General features: G+C 41.5%; 1 protein-coding gene across 1 annotated transcript in view; it reads right to left on the minus strand.

Moving 5' to 3' along the window:
- TMEM132D (transmembrane protein 132D) overlaps positions 1-18,981 on the minus strand; it is a 645,590-nt gene that overhangs the window by 347,648 nt on the left and 278,961 nt on the right. Inside the window, exon 3 of the mRNA XM_079941954.1 lies at positions 8,399-8,545. Within this exon, the coding sequence (XP_079798080.1) occupies positions 8,399-8,545 (147 nt within the window). The remainder of the gene's footprint in view (positions 1-8,398; positions 8,546-18,981) is intronic.

The following is an 18,981-nucleotide window of genomic DNA, read 5'->3' on the forward strand; positions in this document are numbered from 1 at the left end:
CCCCTAGAAAGCCCAGAGATAAACCCACGCACATACGGTCACCTTATCTTTGATAAAGGAGGCAGGAATGTACAGTGGAGAAAGGACAGCCTCTTCAATAAGTGGTGCTGGGAAAACTGGACAGGTACATGTAAAAGTATGAAATTAGAACACTCCCTAACACCACACACAAAAATAAACTCAAAATGGATTAAAGACCTAAATGTAAGGCCAGACACTATCAAACTCTTAGAGGAAAACATAGGCAGAACACTCTATGACATAAATCACAGCAAGATCCTTTTTGACCTACCTCCTAGGGAAACAGAAATAAAAATCAACAAATGGGACCTAATGAAACTGCAAAGCTTTTGCACAGCAAAGGAAACCATAAACAAGACCAAAAGACAACCCTCAGAATGGGAGAAAATATTTGCAAATGAAGCAACTGACAAAGGATTCATCTCCAAAATTTATAAGCAGCTCATGCAGCTCAATAACAAACAAACAAACAACCCAATCCAGAAATGAACTGATGTTCTTGACTGATTATTTCAAAGTTTGTCTGGTCACATGCAGGATTATGTACGAGTCTCACAGTCCAGCGAAGGCTGACATTGTTGGGGCCGATGGTACAGAACAGGGTGTTTTGCCCCTTGTTCCGTCTCTGGTGAAATGTGAGATGGCTACTAGCATAAAAATGAGAAATGAATATTAGATTTCCTGAATCCTACACCCATTCTCTTCCTACTCTCTGTGAAGGCATTATCTTTCAGATGGTAATATGTATGGCTATTACAATCCGTAAGAGCCAATGATAAGGATACTGAAAGCATTTAAGGCATCAGAAAAATCCCACTCACCACAGGAAAGACATAACATTTTGATAACTTTATACCATTGTCTCAGGTTTTGTTGTTATCAAACTCAGGTTCCGGATGTCCGTAGAGCTGAACTGTCTTGCCGAAGACAGATTGCTAGAAAATACCTCTAATCAAATTATTATATTAATTAAAAACCTCAAGATCTTTTTTTTTCCATCACTCGATCTGTTATCCTGAGTCAAGAAGCAGTAAATTGCAATCATTAAAACTGCTTTCTAAAGCAAAACCGAACATTTTTAAACAATCTATAATATCTCCATTACAAGTAATTTTTGCCCAGAACAACAACCAAAAAAAAGGCCAGATCTTTCTGGCTTCAAATTTGGACAAGTCAGCAGATGAATTAAGCATCCCAAAATTGTCAGTATGCCACTCGGCGATGACAAGGACAGATGTCCAGACTCTATTAAACAATCTTCCCAGCCACGCTGCATTATAACTTTATTTATTGTTTGTTTTCCATATCTTATCTTTTCCTAATTAAAAAAAAAATCTATGTTTACTATGGGACTTTTCCAAAATACAAGTAATATTGCCATCATAGACAACAGCCTGACTGAATATCTTCTAATTTTCCCTGTCCTACATTTATTGATAAACAAAATTGGTATTATCTCGTAGGCCCTTTTGTAATCAACTGATTTTCATAACAGATTTATCAAGATATTATTCATATGCTATAAAAGTCACCATTTTAATGTTTACCATCCAGTGGTTTTTAGTTGAACAACCGTCAGCACTATTTAATTTTAGAATATTTTTATTACTTCTGAAAGAAACCTCATAACCATGACCAGAATCTCTCCATTTTCCCCTCCCCAGGCAACCACTAAGCTACTGTGTCTAAAAATTTGCCTCTTCTGGACATCATGTATAAATGGAATCATACAACGTATGGTCTTTTTTGTCTGGTCTATTTTACGTAGTACCATGTTTTCAAGGTTCATCTATGTTGTAGCATCTATCAGCACTTCTCCCTTTTTTATTGCCAAATAATATTCCATTGCATGAATAGATCACGTGTTTGCCCACTCATCTATAATACACACACACACACACACACACACACACACACACACACACACATATGACAAATGCTGCTGTGAACTTGTGTGTTCACATGTGTGGACATTTGCTTTCAGTTCTCTTAGGTGTAGAACTAGTAGTGCCGAATCTTATGGTAACCAGGTAATCTCCAGCTGTTCCTGTGGTCATTCTTTCTATATACTCTTGCTTGACTGGTTTTCAGGTGTTTCTCTTATTTTCACCTCTTTCTCATTCTCTTCTGAAGGTTCTCTTTCTCCTAAAGTTTTCTCTCAAGTTCACTGATTTCGTTTTCTACAGCAGCAAATCCAATAGACATGGAGTTTCTCACCCCATCTTTATCTCACATGGCTTCTTCTCCTTGCGGGCTTCCTCTGTCTTTGATGATACCATGCTTATTTTGAATCTGAGACCACTGATCAATGCTTAAAATCATCTCTATTTCATGCACAAAGTTCTGTCTTTGTCTCTGATACTTAAGAGTTTTCCCCCAAATTCTTATGGTTATATTTTCATATGCCTATGGGTTTTCTGCCTGTTTGGGTATCTGCTCCAAAGGTGTGTTCCTCACCCAGTAACGGCCTTTTATTGTTACTGGTCCAGAGAGGAAACCTTGCTGGCTTTGACATGTCCATGCTCACCTGTACCAGCACCTACTGGCGATATTAGGAGGTAGGCCTGATTTTTTTTTTTTTTAATGCCTGGGTATCCTCCACTCACATTCCTGGTCCTTTTCTTTTTAATGCACAATTAAGATTGGCGATCTTTTCATCCTCCTTCAACCCAGTCCTGCAGTTTTCACAAACGCTTCTCTATGTTTCTAACATACACATGATAACTTTTCTTATTTATTTAATTGGAGTATAGTGATTTATAGTGGTGTGTTAGTTTCCGATGTACAGCAAAGTGATTCAGATATATATGAATAAGGTTTATTACAGGATATTTAATATATTAAATGTACTTAACAAGCACGGGCAACATCCTGATTGAGTATCTTCTAAATTTCCCCTGTCCCATATTTATTGATAAACAAAATTGTTATTGTCTCTTTTCCATTATGGTTTATTACAGGATTTAATATATTAATAGTTCCCTGTGCTATACAGTAGGACATTGTTGTTTATCTATTTTAAACATAATAGTTTGTTTTATATACACTAGTTTGTAATCATAACTTTTCCAGTGCATTGCTAATGTGGATCTTCACACCCTTATTATAGTTCACTGGAAATTTCCATGGGAACCTGGTAGAATGAAGGAGATAGTTAGGTACCATGCTCTTTCCATCATCCTATTGGAAACCCCACAACATTTATTCTTTATAGATTTCTGAGATCAAGGTTTCTGGTTCCCCAACCCATCCAGTTTGCTTTTCTCTTTGGAGCAGAAAACTGATTCTGAGTTAAGTATACTGCTGCCTGTAATACATGATGTTTCTCACCTCCCTCTGAAGTCTGGTGTGGCCATGTGATTAAGTCCTGACCAATGAGAGAGAGGCAGGAGAGTATTGGGGGTTGGCATGAGTTTCTAGAAAAGTTCCTTAAAAGGAACTGATCCAGTGGTGAAGGCTCTTTTCTGTCAGTTTTCTTTAGCCTGCAATGCAGATGTGATGACTGGCGCTCCAGCAGCCATATTAATCTATGAGGATAAAAGCCATGCATTAATATTGTGTTAAAGAAAGATAGGTGCCTGGGACCCTGACAGTACTGAGGAGTTGCCATGCCAGCCATGGCCTGCCTACATCAGGGCTTCTTCTATGTGACAGAGAAATAAACTCTTACTTTAAGTCACTTTTTTTTGTTAAGTCACCCTTATTAAATAATCAAACCTAATCCTAACCAATGTATTATGAGATGGATTTATCATGCCAGCATACATTTTTCTGAACATACATTCATGACTGCAATCTTATCTCTGTATACTTTAAATATTACTCTTTATTTCTGACACTCATGTTACCACTTAAGCTATATTTGTTTTAAAATGAAACATGTCGTAATGGGGAAAACCAAATCTGAATCCATATTGTATCTCTTTCTTTTACTTTAACCTCTGTATTCTATTGCTTTTGCTACAAGTTAAGAATTTGCCTAGACCCTGAAATATACAAGACAGCCCATTCTCAAGGCTCTGACCTTTAAAGGTATAACACTTTTCCATTCGTATAGAGATAAAAAGTTGCAGAACAGAGTGTAAGGTTTACAGAAACAGGGACAGTTGCAAGAACAAAGGATTCCGGCACCAAGAAGTGTGGCGCAACCAGCCACACCCCTCCCCTTTTAGTATAAAAGAAGGCTGAATTCTAACTCGGGTTAAGATGGTTCTTTGGGACACTAGTCCACTGTCTCCTGGGTCTGCTGGCTTTCCGAATAAAGTCACTATCCCTTTCCCCAACAACCCGTCTGTCAATTTACTGGTCTGTCGTGTGGTGCGCAGGCCGAGCTTGAACTCGGTAACAAAATTACCTATAAATAAATGGAAAAGCGGTATAGTACGAAGGATTATAAACAGATAATTATGAAAAAGGATTAAATCAAACTATGCACTCTTGCTTGTCTACAATCTATTAACAAAGGATAGAGATTTTATAGACATATTAGCCCCTAAAAGAGAAGAATCTCTCTTCAATCAGTAGTCTTGCTGGAGAACTGGAAAGCACATATGTTTCTGTCATTCAAGTCAAATATTTGACCCCATTTCTTTGTACCACCTAAAATCATTTAAATAGCAACTGTGGCAAACTCTGGAAAATGCTCATCTGTGCAGAGAAGAGCAAAGAAATAAAAAGTACATGTACATGACTTTTGTTACACATTTATCTAAGTTTCCATAGTGCTCTAACAGTGAGCAGGATTCAGAAAACGTCAAATGAAATTTGATGGATGGAGCATAGTTAGTTATCCTCCTTCTGTTCCATAATATTTCCTGGCAATGCTTAGGCAAAACAGATCTGATTGATAGCTGTGGGTAACATTCAGATATTAATACTGTGATGATAAGGCTTTCAAAAACCAAAGTTCTGGGCTTCCCTGGTGGCGCAGCGGTTGGGAGTCCACCTGCCGATGCAGGGGACAAGGGTTCGTGCCCCGGTCCGGGAAGATCCCACATGCCGCGGAGCGGCTGCGCCCGTGAGCCATGGCCGCTGAGCCTGCGCGTCCGGAGCCTGTGCTCCGCAACGGGAGAGGCCACGACAGTGAGAGGCCCGCGTACCGCAAAAAAAACAACAACAACAAAGTTCTTCAAAAAGCAAAGGATGTATTTCAACTTAGATAAGAACCTTCACTCACTCCTGTTGAGTTCATCACTAGCACAAGTGTCTGTCTCCTTAATCCATAAAATTACACCTGTCACAGGGACTTAACTTCCTTAAGACAACTTCACAATCCACGGTGAATTATTACCAATACACAATCCATGATTCTCAAGCTCATTAAGGCTCCCTTTTTTGCATCTCGATGATCTGATTCTGACTTTTTAAGAATAACTGAAAGTCAAAGAGAGTGGGAAGAATGTATAAAGCAAAACAGCTCCTGAAGCAAAACCTACTAATGTGAAAACATCCACTCCATAATACATTCTCCAATTATCCTTCAAAGAAAAGAGAAACAGATCTTCTCCCGGTCCGTGCGCGATCCCAAAGAATGGAGCATGATTCTTCTGTATTTAATTCCATAAAGACAGAAGCGAAATAAACAATTCTGAAGTGAGGAGAAAGGCTGAACATAGAAATGAATATATCGTATTCAAAAAAGTCTACTTTAACTGTATACATTATATTAAGTGGTAATATAGGCACATAGTGAAAACCAAATCAGAGCCCAAATGGCTCGCAGTAGAAAGTAATTTACGTTCAGCGCCCTCCCCCAACCTGCCAGCTCCTCCAGCAGAAATCACAGCTGCTAGCCCCTTTGCTCAAAAAGTATTCTTCTCTGGGTTTTCCCCAAATGGGGCATCAATATAGACGCTGTTGTGCACCTTGCTTTTTTGAACAGGTGTATCGGAGGCCATTCAATACATGTACGTACAGATTTGCATCATTATACATAGAGTAACAGAGATACAGTCTAATTCTAGAACATCAGTAAACAAATATTTATGGAGAGCCTCATGTGTCCCAGATGCTGCTGTAGGGACTGCAAACAGCTACCAACCAGACCGACACGGTTCTCCAACTAAAAGAGCTTGCATTCCACAGCTTCCTCATTAAGCAAAGCCTTCCTGGCTGCAGTGTAAGAACTGGATTCCAAAAAAAGAATAAACCTCTGCACCATCATAACACACGTGAGTACATAAATCACATAAAAATGTACGTGTGTATATAGGCACATATTTAAACACCTGTATCACATATATGTTCTGTATACACAAACTATGTATAGATATACTGTATATATACCATGTATACATATATGATGCATTACAAAGACACATAACGTACTGTATATGCACATATAGTATTCTATATATACACATACACATATATTACATACATAGACATACATATGTGTGTTTGGGTATGTCTGTGAGTGTACATATGCTTCTTCCATCATCTAGACCCACAGCAGGAAACAGAAAACTGACTTCAGAATCTACAGAGATAAGGAATATTCTCCACGGTGAATGGCATGCTGATGCCAGCCCTTTGAAGGACTAGGTTGATGGTCCATTTGGGGAATTTGTTTCTTAAAGAAGATACTGTTACAGATAAAAGGGGGAAAGAAATGGCAAGGACCACACATATGTATGATTTGCTATGTTCTAGAGCTGTTGATTTTTTGTTTCATTTAAGGAAGTGTTAAAACCCCTTGGGAGTGCCTGCCTTATTTGATCTATGAAAAGGCAGCTTACACTTTATACCTTAATGGGGATGAGCTGCCCTTGGAAAGTTTCCTTATTTCTCCATGCCCAAGACAAACCGAATGAATACTTAGCCAGAAATTTAATAAAATGTTTCAAAACGGTTCAAATCTCTCTGCATTTCATACGTAACACTACAATCACTACTACTCCCACTAACCCACAGAGGAAATAGCAAGAAGAAACACGAGGGAAAATCAGCACATTGGTTGAGAATTCTCCCAAATCCCCCCACTCTTTCTGGTAAAGAAGAGTAAAATATCTATCCATCTATCATCTATCTATCTATCTATCTATCTATATCCATCTCGTCTACCTATCATTATCTATCTACCGAGCTACCTACCTATCTGCCTATCTATCTATCCTTCCTAATTTTTGCTAACTTCGCAACACAAAGGAAACCTTTCATGGAGGTGGCATCTTATTTCCCAAATCGTATCACTGGCACAGACAGCTTTGGAAGTGAGCTTGTTTGTAAGCTCAGGAAGGTACTCCGTGTGGCACAGCATTACTATGTAAACATTTGGGGCAGAACTCAGATACAGACTTCTTCTTTGCCCCTCTCATCTGCTCTACGAGCAAATCTTCAAGAAAAACATCTTGAAACACTGCTCACAAAAGCAAAGTCACAGGCCAGAGCTTGACAGTTGCTAACCCGAATCCCAGAGCACCCACATGAAACAGAGGAGCACAGAGCGAAATCCACATCACATCACCCCCAAACTGGCATCCAGTGCTCTTTGGAAATAAACCCCCCAAAAGCAGAAGAGCCATCAGCTGAGATTCACGACCTCTATATTAGAATAAATAATGAAAAATAAATATTTTCCAAACATTGAGCTATGAAGTTCAAACAGCTGACTCCTGAAATAGTGCTACATACCTAGGACTGGTCCATTCGTAATTATTTCTATCGCCAGCAATACAGGGAGCAAAAAGCAACCAACCTGAAAGCGGCAAAAACCGATCGGAAATTTTCTGGAGTCACAAATGAGGTTTCGGAAACAGAAATAAACCAAGAACCACTGAGCTTCTGTCTCTGCCCAGCTGTGAATAGACTGTTTCTAACTTGGTGGGTATCAGAGACAGCGTCACAATTCCCTATAATTCCACAGCAGATCATTCGCAGGTGCATCCGAAAATCCCAGCACAAAATGCAATCCACGCGTCATATGTAAATCGACACGGCAAATGTGCAAGGCGCCTTCGTGTGCCACGAGATCTACAAGCTCTGGGTGTTTTGTTTTGTTTTACAACAAACTCTTGTTTGAAACGCTTGCAAAATGGGCCATTTTATCAGAACTGCCCAGGCTTCTCGTTTTACCTAATCATCTGGGATAGAAAGAGGCCGTGTTGCAGTGGAACATCATTTCGAGATAAATTCCGTTTGCATGGAGTAGTCCCTGCAGGGGACCGGGAACTGTGCTGGGATCGTAAGTAGGTCCACTGTGAATAACAGCCCACCTTTTTCCAAGTAAAGGATTCTATCCATCTCACCTGGAAGCACTAATAATACAGACGACGCTCCCCAAATGCAAACCGCGGTCAAAGTGGCTGTCAGCAAAGTTGGGAAAAAGGAGGCCATCGTTGCAGCTAATCTGAATATATGGCAGGCCACTGGGACTCACCTGTTTTCCGAGCCCGCTGATTTCTTCTGACAAACGATGACAGCCGGTGTGTACTTCCCAGCGTAATCCATGCTCTTCTTAACCTCCCACACGGACGGGCTGCTGGCTCTCACCCCAATGATGTTCATGCCTTTCATCACCTTTACCCTGTTGGAGACAGCAAAACGCACAGCTGAGACGGCTCTGGGGCATCCCTGAGTTACCGCTGCTTCTGGGGACACAGTGTACTTAATGGCCCATTGTCGCCTGCCAGGTGTAAGCTCGTGTTTAATAGAATTTAATCACACACTGGCAATCCCCTTCCAATCCATCTGCCCTAATTTTCCCCCCAGTCATTCCTTCCTTTAACAGAGCAGCTAGAACAGTACACTGACATAGGCAAGCATCAGTCACATAAAGAAACAGAGTAACGCTGTGCTAGTGGAAGGCTTTACTTTTAAGAAAATTAACTGAATACCCTCAGACGGTTAAAACTAAATAGAAAAAGGAAATTCATTAACACTGCAAAAGTGGGATTAAAAATGACAACGCACATTCACTGAATGCCTCTTCCATGCCAGGCACTGATGGGACCGTTCCTCCGTATTATCTCATCTAATTTCCCAAGCAACGTTCCAAGTTCAAAGGTGGGGAGGGGCTGCGGCTCAGACAGGTTTGGGAATCATGATGGTTCATCGCAAAACACAGATGCTGAGAGGTGCACAGAGGCGCCTGACTTCCACGCGTGTGCCCCTCCCATGACATCGTCATCATCGTCGTCATCAGCAGGACCATCATCCCATCATCATCACTATCACAACAAACCAGGCGCTCTGCTGAGTTCATGGCCCTTTTATCTCATTTCACTCTCACACATGCCCTGTGAGGTCAGTACCATTTTAATTTTCACTGACCGGCTCAGCAACCAGGGCGATCAGGTGGCAGGTGACCCAGGATTTGAAACGGCTCCCAACCACAGCGCCGGTCCGACCAGGCTCAGTGCTTTCCTTGGCATCACATAAAATGTCCCGGTGCTGAAGCCACTTACTTGACCTGCTCAAGTCCTTCGTTACCCAACACTGGCCAGTACCTGTCCTGAGACCTAACATCTGCTCAGACTTTAGACAAATTTGCCGAAGCAGGTGTGCCCTCCATCACAGACTTGGCTTATTATTTCTCTCTTCCATTCACTTATTCCTTCCTTCCTTCCTTCACAGAAAGGGACAGGTGACTCGCTTATAGGTTTTTCTCGAGGATGTCAGAGAAGCCGGATGAGAGAGGCAGAAGGATGTGCAGCAAAACTGGTTTCCTAATATGCCCTAATGTCCAGAAGGAGGAGAAAGGTTCTGGAGGTGGAATTAATCACCAATGCCTAAGGATTTAATCAACCACGACTGTGTAGTGAAGCTACCATTAAAATCCAAAAGGAGGGGTTTCAGAGAGCCTCCAGGGTGGTGAAGAAGAATGCCACTACGTGCCACCATGCTGGGCTCCAAACTCCAGGAGGACTGACGTTTCTTTGTTCTCGACCTCACATATATACACTACCAAATGTAAAATAGCTAGCTAGTGGGAAGCAGCCGCATGGCACAGGGAGATCAGCTCGGTGCTTTGTGACCGCCTGGAGGGGTGGGAGGGAGACGCAAGAGGGAGGAGATATGGGGATATATGTATACATATAGCTGATGCAGTCTTTTATACAGCACAAAGTAACCCAACATTATAAAGCAATTGTAGTCCAATAAAGATGTTAAAATAAAAACATATATGGAATGGAAGGGATATGGTAAAAGGACAATGCAATACATCGCAAACAGTTAGATGTATAAACTGCTGCAAAAATTCATGTTTCCTGTTGTGTTTTCTTTTCTTAGTCCCTTGAGGAAAATAAAAAGGGTTTTGAAGCAAGAAAGCCAGGGGACAAATGGGGCAGGTTGATGGGTGACTGGGTGGGAGATGCTGCCAGGAGGGGCAGCCCTGGAGGAGGTACACTCCCCAGATTTACAACCGTGGTAGCTGTATGAGCACAGAGGCAAGGAGGTGGGTCCTGAGGCCGTCTCTTAAATCCTCGCTCTTATCATCAGAGGAGATGATCCAGGCCACCCCCTGATATTAGGATCAAGGCAGGAGGAAAAGATGGTATGTTTAGGGCTGGTGCTTGGCGAGCAAAGGACGTGCCTAATAGAACTAAGAACGCTCTCTCCCACAGAAACAGCTTGGAGACATATTGTGCAGAAGAGTTAACACTGCAGCTCTGAGACCACCGCCCTAGAAAGGCCTACTGGCAAGGCTGGCCCCTGAGTGGCATCTGGAAATTTGGATTTCAGGAGGGGTTCCCCAACTCCTTAATAAGAGGGGAACACGGAGCCTCTGCTTTTTTACAAACAATATAGCTGCTGCTGGACACCTGCTTTCCTTCTGGTGGTCTGGAGGTATGGTGCCTGTCAGGCAATGGTGCCCAGGGGACCCGCCCCCAGTAAAAATTCTTGGCCCCCAGGCTTGGATGAGCTTTTCAGACAGACAACAGTTTACCCCTCTTGTCACAACTCATTGCTGGAGGGGTGAAGGTCATCCTGTATGATTCCCTGGGAGTGGACTTTACTGAGCTTGTGCCTGGTTCCCCCAGACTGCGCCCCATGTGCCTTTTACCTTTGCTGAATTTGCTTTGTGTCCTTTTGCTGTAATAAATCTTAGCAATGATTATGACTCTACACTGAGCCCTGCTGAGTTTTCCTAGCAAGTCATCAAACACAGGGGTGGTCTTGGGGACCCCAAAACACACACTGATTTGGTCTACAAAGACAAGAGGAATCGCTTCTCACACGTGGCCCCCAGGGCTAAAGCTAGCATTTTTAGAAGGTGAGCGCCACGTAAAAACGTTTTGTGTTGTAAATAATCCTTGTAGAAGCCAACGTTTTGAACGCAGTCATTTAGAAATTGGGAATTGCATGCGCAGGCCAGAAAGCCATCTGACCTTTTGGTGACACACGCTATGATTCCTCATTTAAATTGTAAGCAAACTAGATGGGGTGATGAAAAAAAGTTCAATTCACTATGGACAGCTGCTATTATATTAAGATGAATTCTAAGTGCTGTCCCAATTACTGTGTACTGGAATTTTCCTGAATCAAATTTGCTTGAAATAAATAGGTCATCAACCTGGATTTGGCAACCTTTGTATTATACAGGAGCTATCAGGAGCTAGGGCTTTTCTGATACAGAATGGGCTCTTATTTTTCTTACATTTTATTCACAGGTAGGTCACTTGGAATTCAGATAATGTTTCTCCAATGAATCATTTTTAAGTTCTCAGGAAAGAACATGGTTGCATATTTAACCCAGAAGTACCCGATATCTGTTGCTAATAATTCTAGGGCAGCTACACAGAGTTGTAATTTATAGCACTATTTCTCAGGGGAGATTCTGAAATTTAGTGCAGGGCAATAGGAAATTGTCTTTCGTAGACACAGTGTTCTCATAAGAGAAGACACATGTCTACGGCATACTTCAGATGTTCTGAACTGGATAAGGGGTCCCTGATCTGTACAGCAAGAATGAATGTGTGCAAGAAATCGAATGGTTATTTCTCAGAGACACTTCTATATTATACACTGAACACGGTTTATGTTGGGTTCATAGTTTTGAAACACTTAGAGCTGTAAGTGGCGGCGTTTTGGAACTATTAAGATAATCCTTAGAGCATGTGAAATTTGGCTTCACTGGGTCCGAACCAAATGCTAATTACTTCCTTTGTTTATGAGAGCTGAGTTACTTAACATTCATTAGTGCAAGTTTTATTACCTACTTGTGGCTCAATAAATACAGGTTACACTGACAGCTTCATTACACAGAGATAAACATAGCACTTGATTTCCAAAGACGTTTGCTATATATTTACACTTAATAATATATCTACTATAGCGATTTGGGGGAAAGCCATAATTTCCCCACCATAGAACGCACATGCACTGTGGACTGGAATAAACACTGCTTGACTTAAGGGTATGTTGTATTTTTAAAACACAACAGAGCTATTGTGTGTGTGTGTGTGTATGTGTGTGTGTGTGTATATGTGTGTGTGTATATATATATATATACACACACATACACACACATATATATACACACACAAATATATCCATACGTAGACATATATACAAATGCAAACATAAAAACACACACATTTATGCACACAAATATAAACACAGAGATATACACATATATACACACAGACATATACACACATACACATACAGATATATATACACATACATATATACACAGAGAGACATATATACATGGACATATATACACACAAACATAAATATACATGTTCATATACACACATATAGACATACATATATACACATACACAAATATGCACACAATGACACATGCACACACATAAACACACACATATATACACGGACACACATATATACACAATGGACATACATGTAGGCATAATACGTATATACACACATACACACATATATACACACATACATATATACACAACACATACACAGAGATATAGAGGCACTCACATAAACACACATTATGCACGCATATACACACATACGTATATACAGACACACGCCCATATATACACACACGTACACACACACATATATGTGTGCATGTGTGTGCTCCAAGCACAGTATCCAGCAACAACGGGAACAGCCAGCAGCGTGGGATCCGAGCTGTGCTGTACACATTTTGTCTCTGCTCCACCACATCCCACCTCTCATATGCTGGGTAACAGAAGGATGCAACACACTGCCAGGTGTTGTGGGTTTACTTAGTGGCATCCTTTCCGATTAACTGATGGGAAACCTGTCTTTCCCCATTGGGAAATTATCCACATTTATGCACATATTCAGAGTATTAAAAATTGCTATTGGAAAATTATAAATGTTTATACTATAAACCTGAAAATATGCAATAAATATGAATGAGATTTTTTTTAATTAAAAAAAAGCCATTCTAGAGCTAAATGAGTCCTGTACATAATCCTCAGTCTTTCCAAGCATCTGGTTTTCCTCTGACTCTCAGTTCATTCAGAAGAAGGTTCCAGGGACCCGTCTCTCCTAAGGGCACAAATTCAGAACAGATGTGGTGAGTAGAAATAGGACAGATGGGGCTACACACCAAATGGGAAGCACACCCGCAGGATGAATATGGATACCAATGGTTAGAAGCTTTGGAGGATGGGACGGTCGTCCCCTACCAGCACCCCTCCCCCGACCAAAACTTAAGATATAAATGCCTAAAGCAGGTCATGAATAACACTAGGTGAGCAAACCAAACCTGTCTTTTGTTTGCTTATTTGGTCATTGGTTCATTCAACAAACACTTTCTGAGTCCCATCTGTTTCCCAGGCATCATTCACAGTACTGGAAAGTCATTAAGAAGAAAACATACACGCTTCCTCTTGACATGGAACTAACATTGTAGTGGGAGAGCCAGAACACACACACACGCACTCACACACACATTTATTATGTTGATAAGTTCTATGAAGAAAACGAAAGCAAGACAGGGAGATGGAGAGCCCAGTATGGGTGGCTATCTTAGAAGATCGATTTTATTTTATTATACACATAGCTGGCAGCAACCAAACCACATGGGCAAGTAGAAGGGAAAAGGGTGTACTCTGGGGGGAAACTTTGCCACCCCAAAATGTGGCATTCAGATTATTTCAAGGTGAAAACAAACATGACCCAAAAGACTTAGGAAGAAACTCTGACCTTCCCCCTAACTGCATGAAGAATTTTGATAGAGGAGCTGTTACAGGAACTGAGCTGTCACCAGAGACACCTGCAAAGAACATGGACCAGGTGTGGTGAGGGGAACTCACAGAGGTCAGAGACCTCGCCGTGTCCACTGCCCCTGCCTGGCCCAGCAAACATCTGTTCGCCAAACATTTGCTTTTCCATCTCCATGTCAGTTGCCTTCCTCCCCACTAAAGTATCGAACTCCTACCCCCCACACCCTCTTTTGTCTTTAATCGAGGATGGTATTTAAGGGGATAGCTTTGGCCATACTGGCAACTTACTCAGCTTTTGTGGTCTCTCTCCTGTACACATGTGATTCAACTTTTGTTTGATTTTCTCGTGTTCCTCTGTTTCATCTCAATTTAATTCTTAGACCAGCCAGAAGAACCTAGAAGGGGAGAGGAAACTCGCCCCGTCCCCAGCAATACACATTGGATATCTTTGCCTGGCATGTGAGCGGGGAGTACAATTCTCCTTGTTCCTACTGAAAATAGACCAACACCCAACAGTCAGGGATGCTATTCAAATATTCCACAGCTCATTATGTGAGAGTCCAGTTTACGGATTCCTTGGGAAAACCAAAGCCTTGATATAGACAAGGTCGCTCAACACAGCCTCCCAATAAACGACGGCTGAGTTGGGAAGAGGTGGAAAAGGAATGCAAAAGATGTCGCACGAGCACATCACATTTCTGGAAAGACAGGGCAAGTTATTTGCCTCACTGGTACCAAATCATTAAGTGACCACGCTCTCTGAACTTCCCATATGTGCATGATCAGAATAGGGCCACCTCATTCTTTAAATGCTACTGAATCTCCCGTCATGGAGTCATCAAATAAATCAGCAAACATGCAAGAAAAAATAGTCCTGTTCTTTGTCGAACGTAATGAACTCTACAAGATACGGTGGGCCAAGTCCATAACGCCCGGTAAAAACTCATTTTTCTCATTATTATTATTATTTCCCTTGTTACACAGAAACCCGGACACCTATTTTGAATCAATTTTCACTCTCCTTCCATCTCATCCATACAACAGTCACTACCCAAAGCCCCGGTTTTCCTAAAAAAGCAAAACAAAATGAAAAAAATCCATCTGTGCATTCTCGTGGGAGGTGGAAGATGCAGACTTGAAGTTCACATTGGTCTTAGAAGTTCCATATTTCGCCAAGGCCATAATCTCAACAGCAAGCAGGATGAGTATTTGCAGAATAGCAAGTCTGGGTGGCCTTCCTCAGTAACTAGTGTTTGGGAACATTAGGCTCTCTTCCCTGTTCCCAGGGCACCGAGAGGCGCTGGGGGCTGGGATGGGGCTGGTTCCCGGGTTTGAGCTAAGACCTAATTTTATTGTCTCTTATGAGTCCCAATCCTCTAATTTCACTACAGCACATAACAGAGCAGGACTGCTGTTTTCTCTAGCCTTCAAGGTTACCAGGGTTTTAGAGGGACTCTTTAAATATACTTCTTTAATTAAAGGAAACATTCTAAACTAAAACCAGAACTATGGTTAACTAACATATTTTCAAGGACCCTTTTCTGAGGGATGGTTACTTTTTTTTCGTTTTAGAAATATTTTTATTATTTTTAAAAAATGTATTTATTTAATTTTTTTTGGCTGCGTTGGGTCTTCATTGCTGCACAGGGGCTTCAGTAGTTGTGGCACGCGGGCTCTAGAGCACAGGCTCAGTAGTTGTGGCGCACGGGCTTAGTTGCTCTGCGGCATGTGGGATCTTCCCCGACCAGGGCTCAAAACCGTGTCCCCTGCATGGGCAGGTGGATTCTTAACCACTGCACCACCAGGGAAGTCCCAAGGGATGGTTACTTTTTAATTAACATTTTTTTCATTGAAAGTAATCATACAGGCATGTTGGTGAATGTTCCAATATGACAAAGGGGGAAACACAAAAAGTTTCACTGCAGACTTCTATCCCCCTACTTCTCCCCAGTTTAGTGTCCATTTTCTGGGCGATCAACACATTGAGAAATGTAGATCTTTAAAAAATACCAATGGCAACACACTGTATGCACTTTTACGCATCTTATCTATACATGTACTTAAAAATGTATCTTGTAGTACGTCTATATCAGCATTTAAAGATCCACTTCCTCCTATGCACTACTCCAGTGTGCAGATTTATTTGAACAAAATCTAATTGCCTGGTGTCATCTGATGGACCCACAGGTGGCTTCCAATCTTTGCTACTACAATCTGTGCTTCAGAGAATTTCCATACACAACCAGCTTTGCACGCACACACAGCAGGTCTACAGTGTAAATTCCTAAGAAAAGAAATTGCCAAGTCAAAAGAGATGCCCATGGACAATTTTGATAGAACTTTGCTAAATTACCACTCAAGGAGATTCTTCCAATTTGCACGTTCACTGAGTGTCTTAATGTGTCTTTTTGATCTAATAAAAACAATATTTCATCAAGTCTGAGGGGCATTGAATATTTTTTCATATCCCTATAATCTTCTTTACTAAATGCCTGTTCACATCCTTTGTCCATTTTTCTATTGTTTTGTTGGTCTCGTTTTTCATGTCTATTAGAAAACTGATTAGTAAGGAAATTAGTCCCTTGATCCATCTGGAATTCATTTTAGTGCGAGAAGTGAGTGAAAGAGGGATCCAACTTTACTTTTTACCCATATAGTTTCTACCGGCACTATTTATTAAATGATTCACCCAGTAACTGTTGATTTAAAATGCCGTCTTTAATATGCACTAAATTCATCTTTTTTAGCCTTACTTTGGCCTCTCCGTCTGCTTTTATCGATCTGTCTGCCTTCTCATGTGCCAGTACCCAGATGTTTTACACACAATAGCTTATGACGTTTTAACATCTGGCTGGGCTATTCCCTTCTTATTCTTTCCTTTTCTTCAGGAGTATCTTGATGCGTATTTTAAAAGGAATCATTTCTGTCGGCACATTTTCAAAGGTGGCCTTTCAGTTTGCAAGAAAAAAGAAAAGAAAAGAAAAATGTGCTCCTGTAACATCCCTCTCTGAAACTGAAGCTCATACGTGTCCATCAATTATGAGGGGTGACGGCCGCAGCAGAAGTTACCTCTTCGAAGGGTAACAGGCAAGTGTGCTGCTGTTGGGCGCAGGGTGACTGCTGGATCCGAACACAACACCGGCTGCTTCACACACAAGGTTCTTTACAACAGTGATAGCCTTCCAGGGATTTGTGGTTTGCCTTGAAAGTATTCCAGTTCTTTGGGGAACAGCCTTGGGTCCATGGGGGGCTACCCTTAGCCAATCAGCACACTTCCTCCTTCTGGTCACAGTGGTCCAGTCCAATCAGACTGATGGGCTCAGGAATTTTCCAGGATCTACAAGAAAAGAACCACCCCCTGCCCCCCACCGGATTCTCACCCCTGACCTAACCAGAGCCTTGGGAGGGTGCGGGACTTGAGCTATTGTGCTGTGCAGGGACCGAGACTGAAGTGACTCCAGGAGCCTGGAGGAGAGAGATGGAGTCTGGCTGGTCCTGGAGTCCTGCCTCCAACGGTTAGAAAAGAACGGAGACCAGGCTTGAAGATTCCTCAAGCAGACAAAACCATTTACCCACAACAGCAAAACGAAGTGCAGCCTCTTTCATGAACGTAAGCGAAACTGAACTTGGCTTATGTCTTGTAAGTGCCTCTGATCATCACAAAAGAAACTTAAGTCATCTGCCTCAAAATGATGTAAGATCACCACTTTGAACCAATCCCCTGCCATCTGGAAACCCCCGTGGTAATAACCTATGGTTGTTAAGGTTAAACCATCCTCATGTCCATGTTATAAGCCAACCCGTACCGACATGCCTCTGAGCTTCACATTCATTTTGAATTTGAAAGCTCCCAGTTGGAGAACTGTTCTTAGAAGCACGATAAACTCTTACTACTCTTCAACTGATCTGGTGGCTTTAACTTGCTGTTTCTGGGTTTTTGACATAACCACGTCTGAAGCAAGATCTACGCCTGCCTGTTTGTTACCAATTCCCCATTAGCTATCATCCATCCAATTCTCCTCCATCCCACATTTTAAATTTTGTTTTCATCATTTTGAGTTTGGGCTTTTTTTTTTTTCATTTTTATCTTTACTTTTAAAAAAAATGTGATAAGAACGCTTAATGTGAGATCTACTCCATTAACACATTTTTAAGCGCACAACACCGTGTTTTATTCATTATATCTGCAAAGACTGTATTTCCAAATACAGTTATCTCCACAGGTACAGGGAGTTGGGAATTTAGGGGGACAGAACTCAACTCACAGAAAGGTCAGTTCAGTGGGTTCTCTGAGAACTCTAGTGGACAGCCTTTTATTAATGTAATTCCACCCAAACGTGATAGACAATTAAAATTTGTTCTCCCCGATATTCTCCAACTAAAAACTGACTAGAAAGCGTCCAGTGAATCAATTAGTGAATGTGTCTTTGCTTAAGACTTTAATGTTTAAATAACACTTTTTAAAAATTAATAAATTTTATTTTTTAGAATGTTTTAGGTCTACGGCAAAATTGAGCAGAAAGGAGAGAGATTCCCTGTGTACCCCTTGCACCCCTCCGCACACAACCTTCCCCCACCAACGTCCCGCAGCACAGTGGATGGACCTACAATAACACCGCATCATCACATCTCATACTGTGTTTCTGGACAGAAAAATCAATACACCACATAGAAGAATCTTGTCCAACAAAGAGAAGAGATGTGTGGTTGCCAAGAGGGAGGGGGGGTGGGGGAGGGATGGAGTGGGAGTTTGGGATCAGCAGATGCAAACTATCATATGAAAACTGGATGAACAGCAAGGTCCTACTGTAGAGCACAGGGGACACTATGCAAT

This window comes from Stenella coeruleoalba (assembly GCF_951394435.1).
Source record: "Stenella coeruleoalba genome assembly, chromosome: 14".
Classification (NCBI taxonomy): domain Eukaryota; kingdom Metazoa; phylum Chordata; class Mammalia; order Artiodactyla; family Delphinidae; genus Stenella; species Stenella coeruleoalba.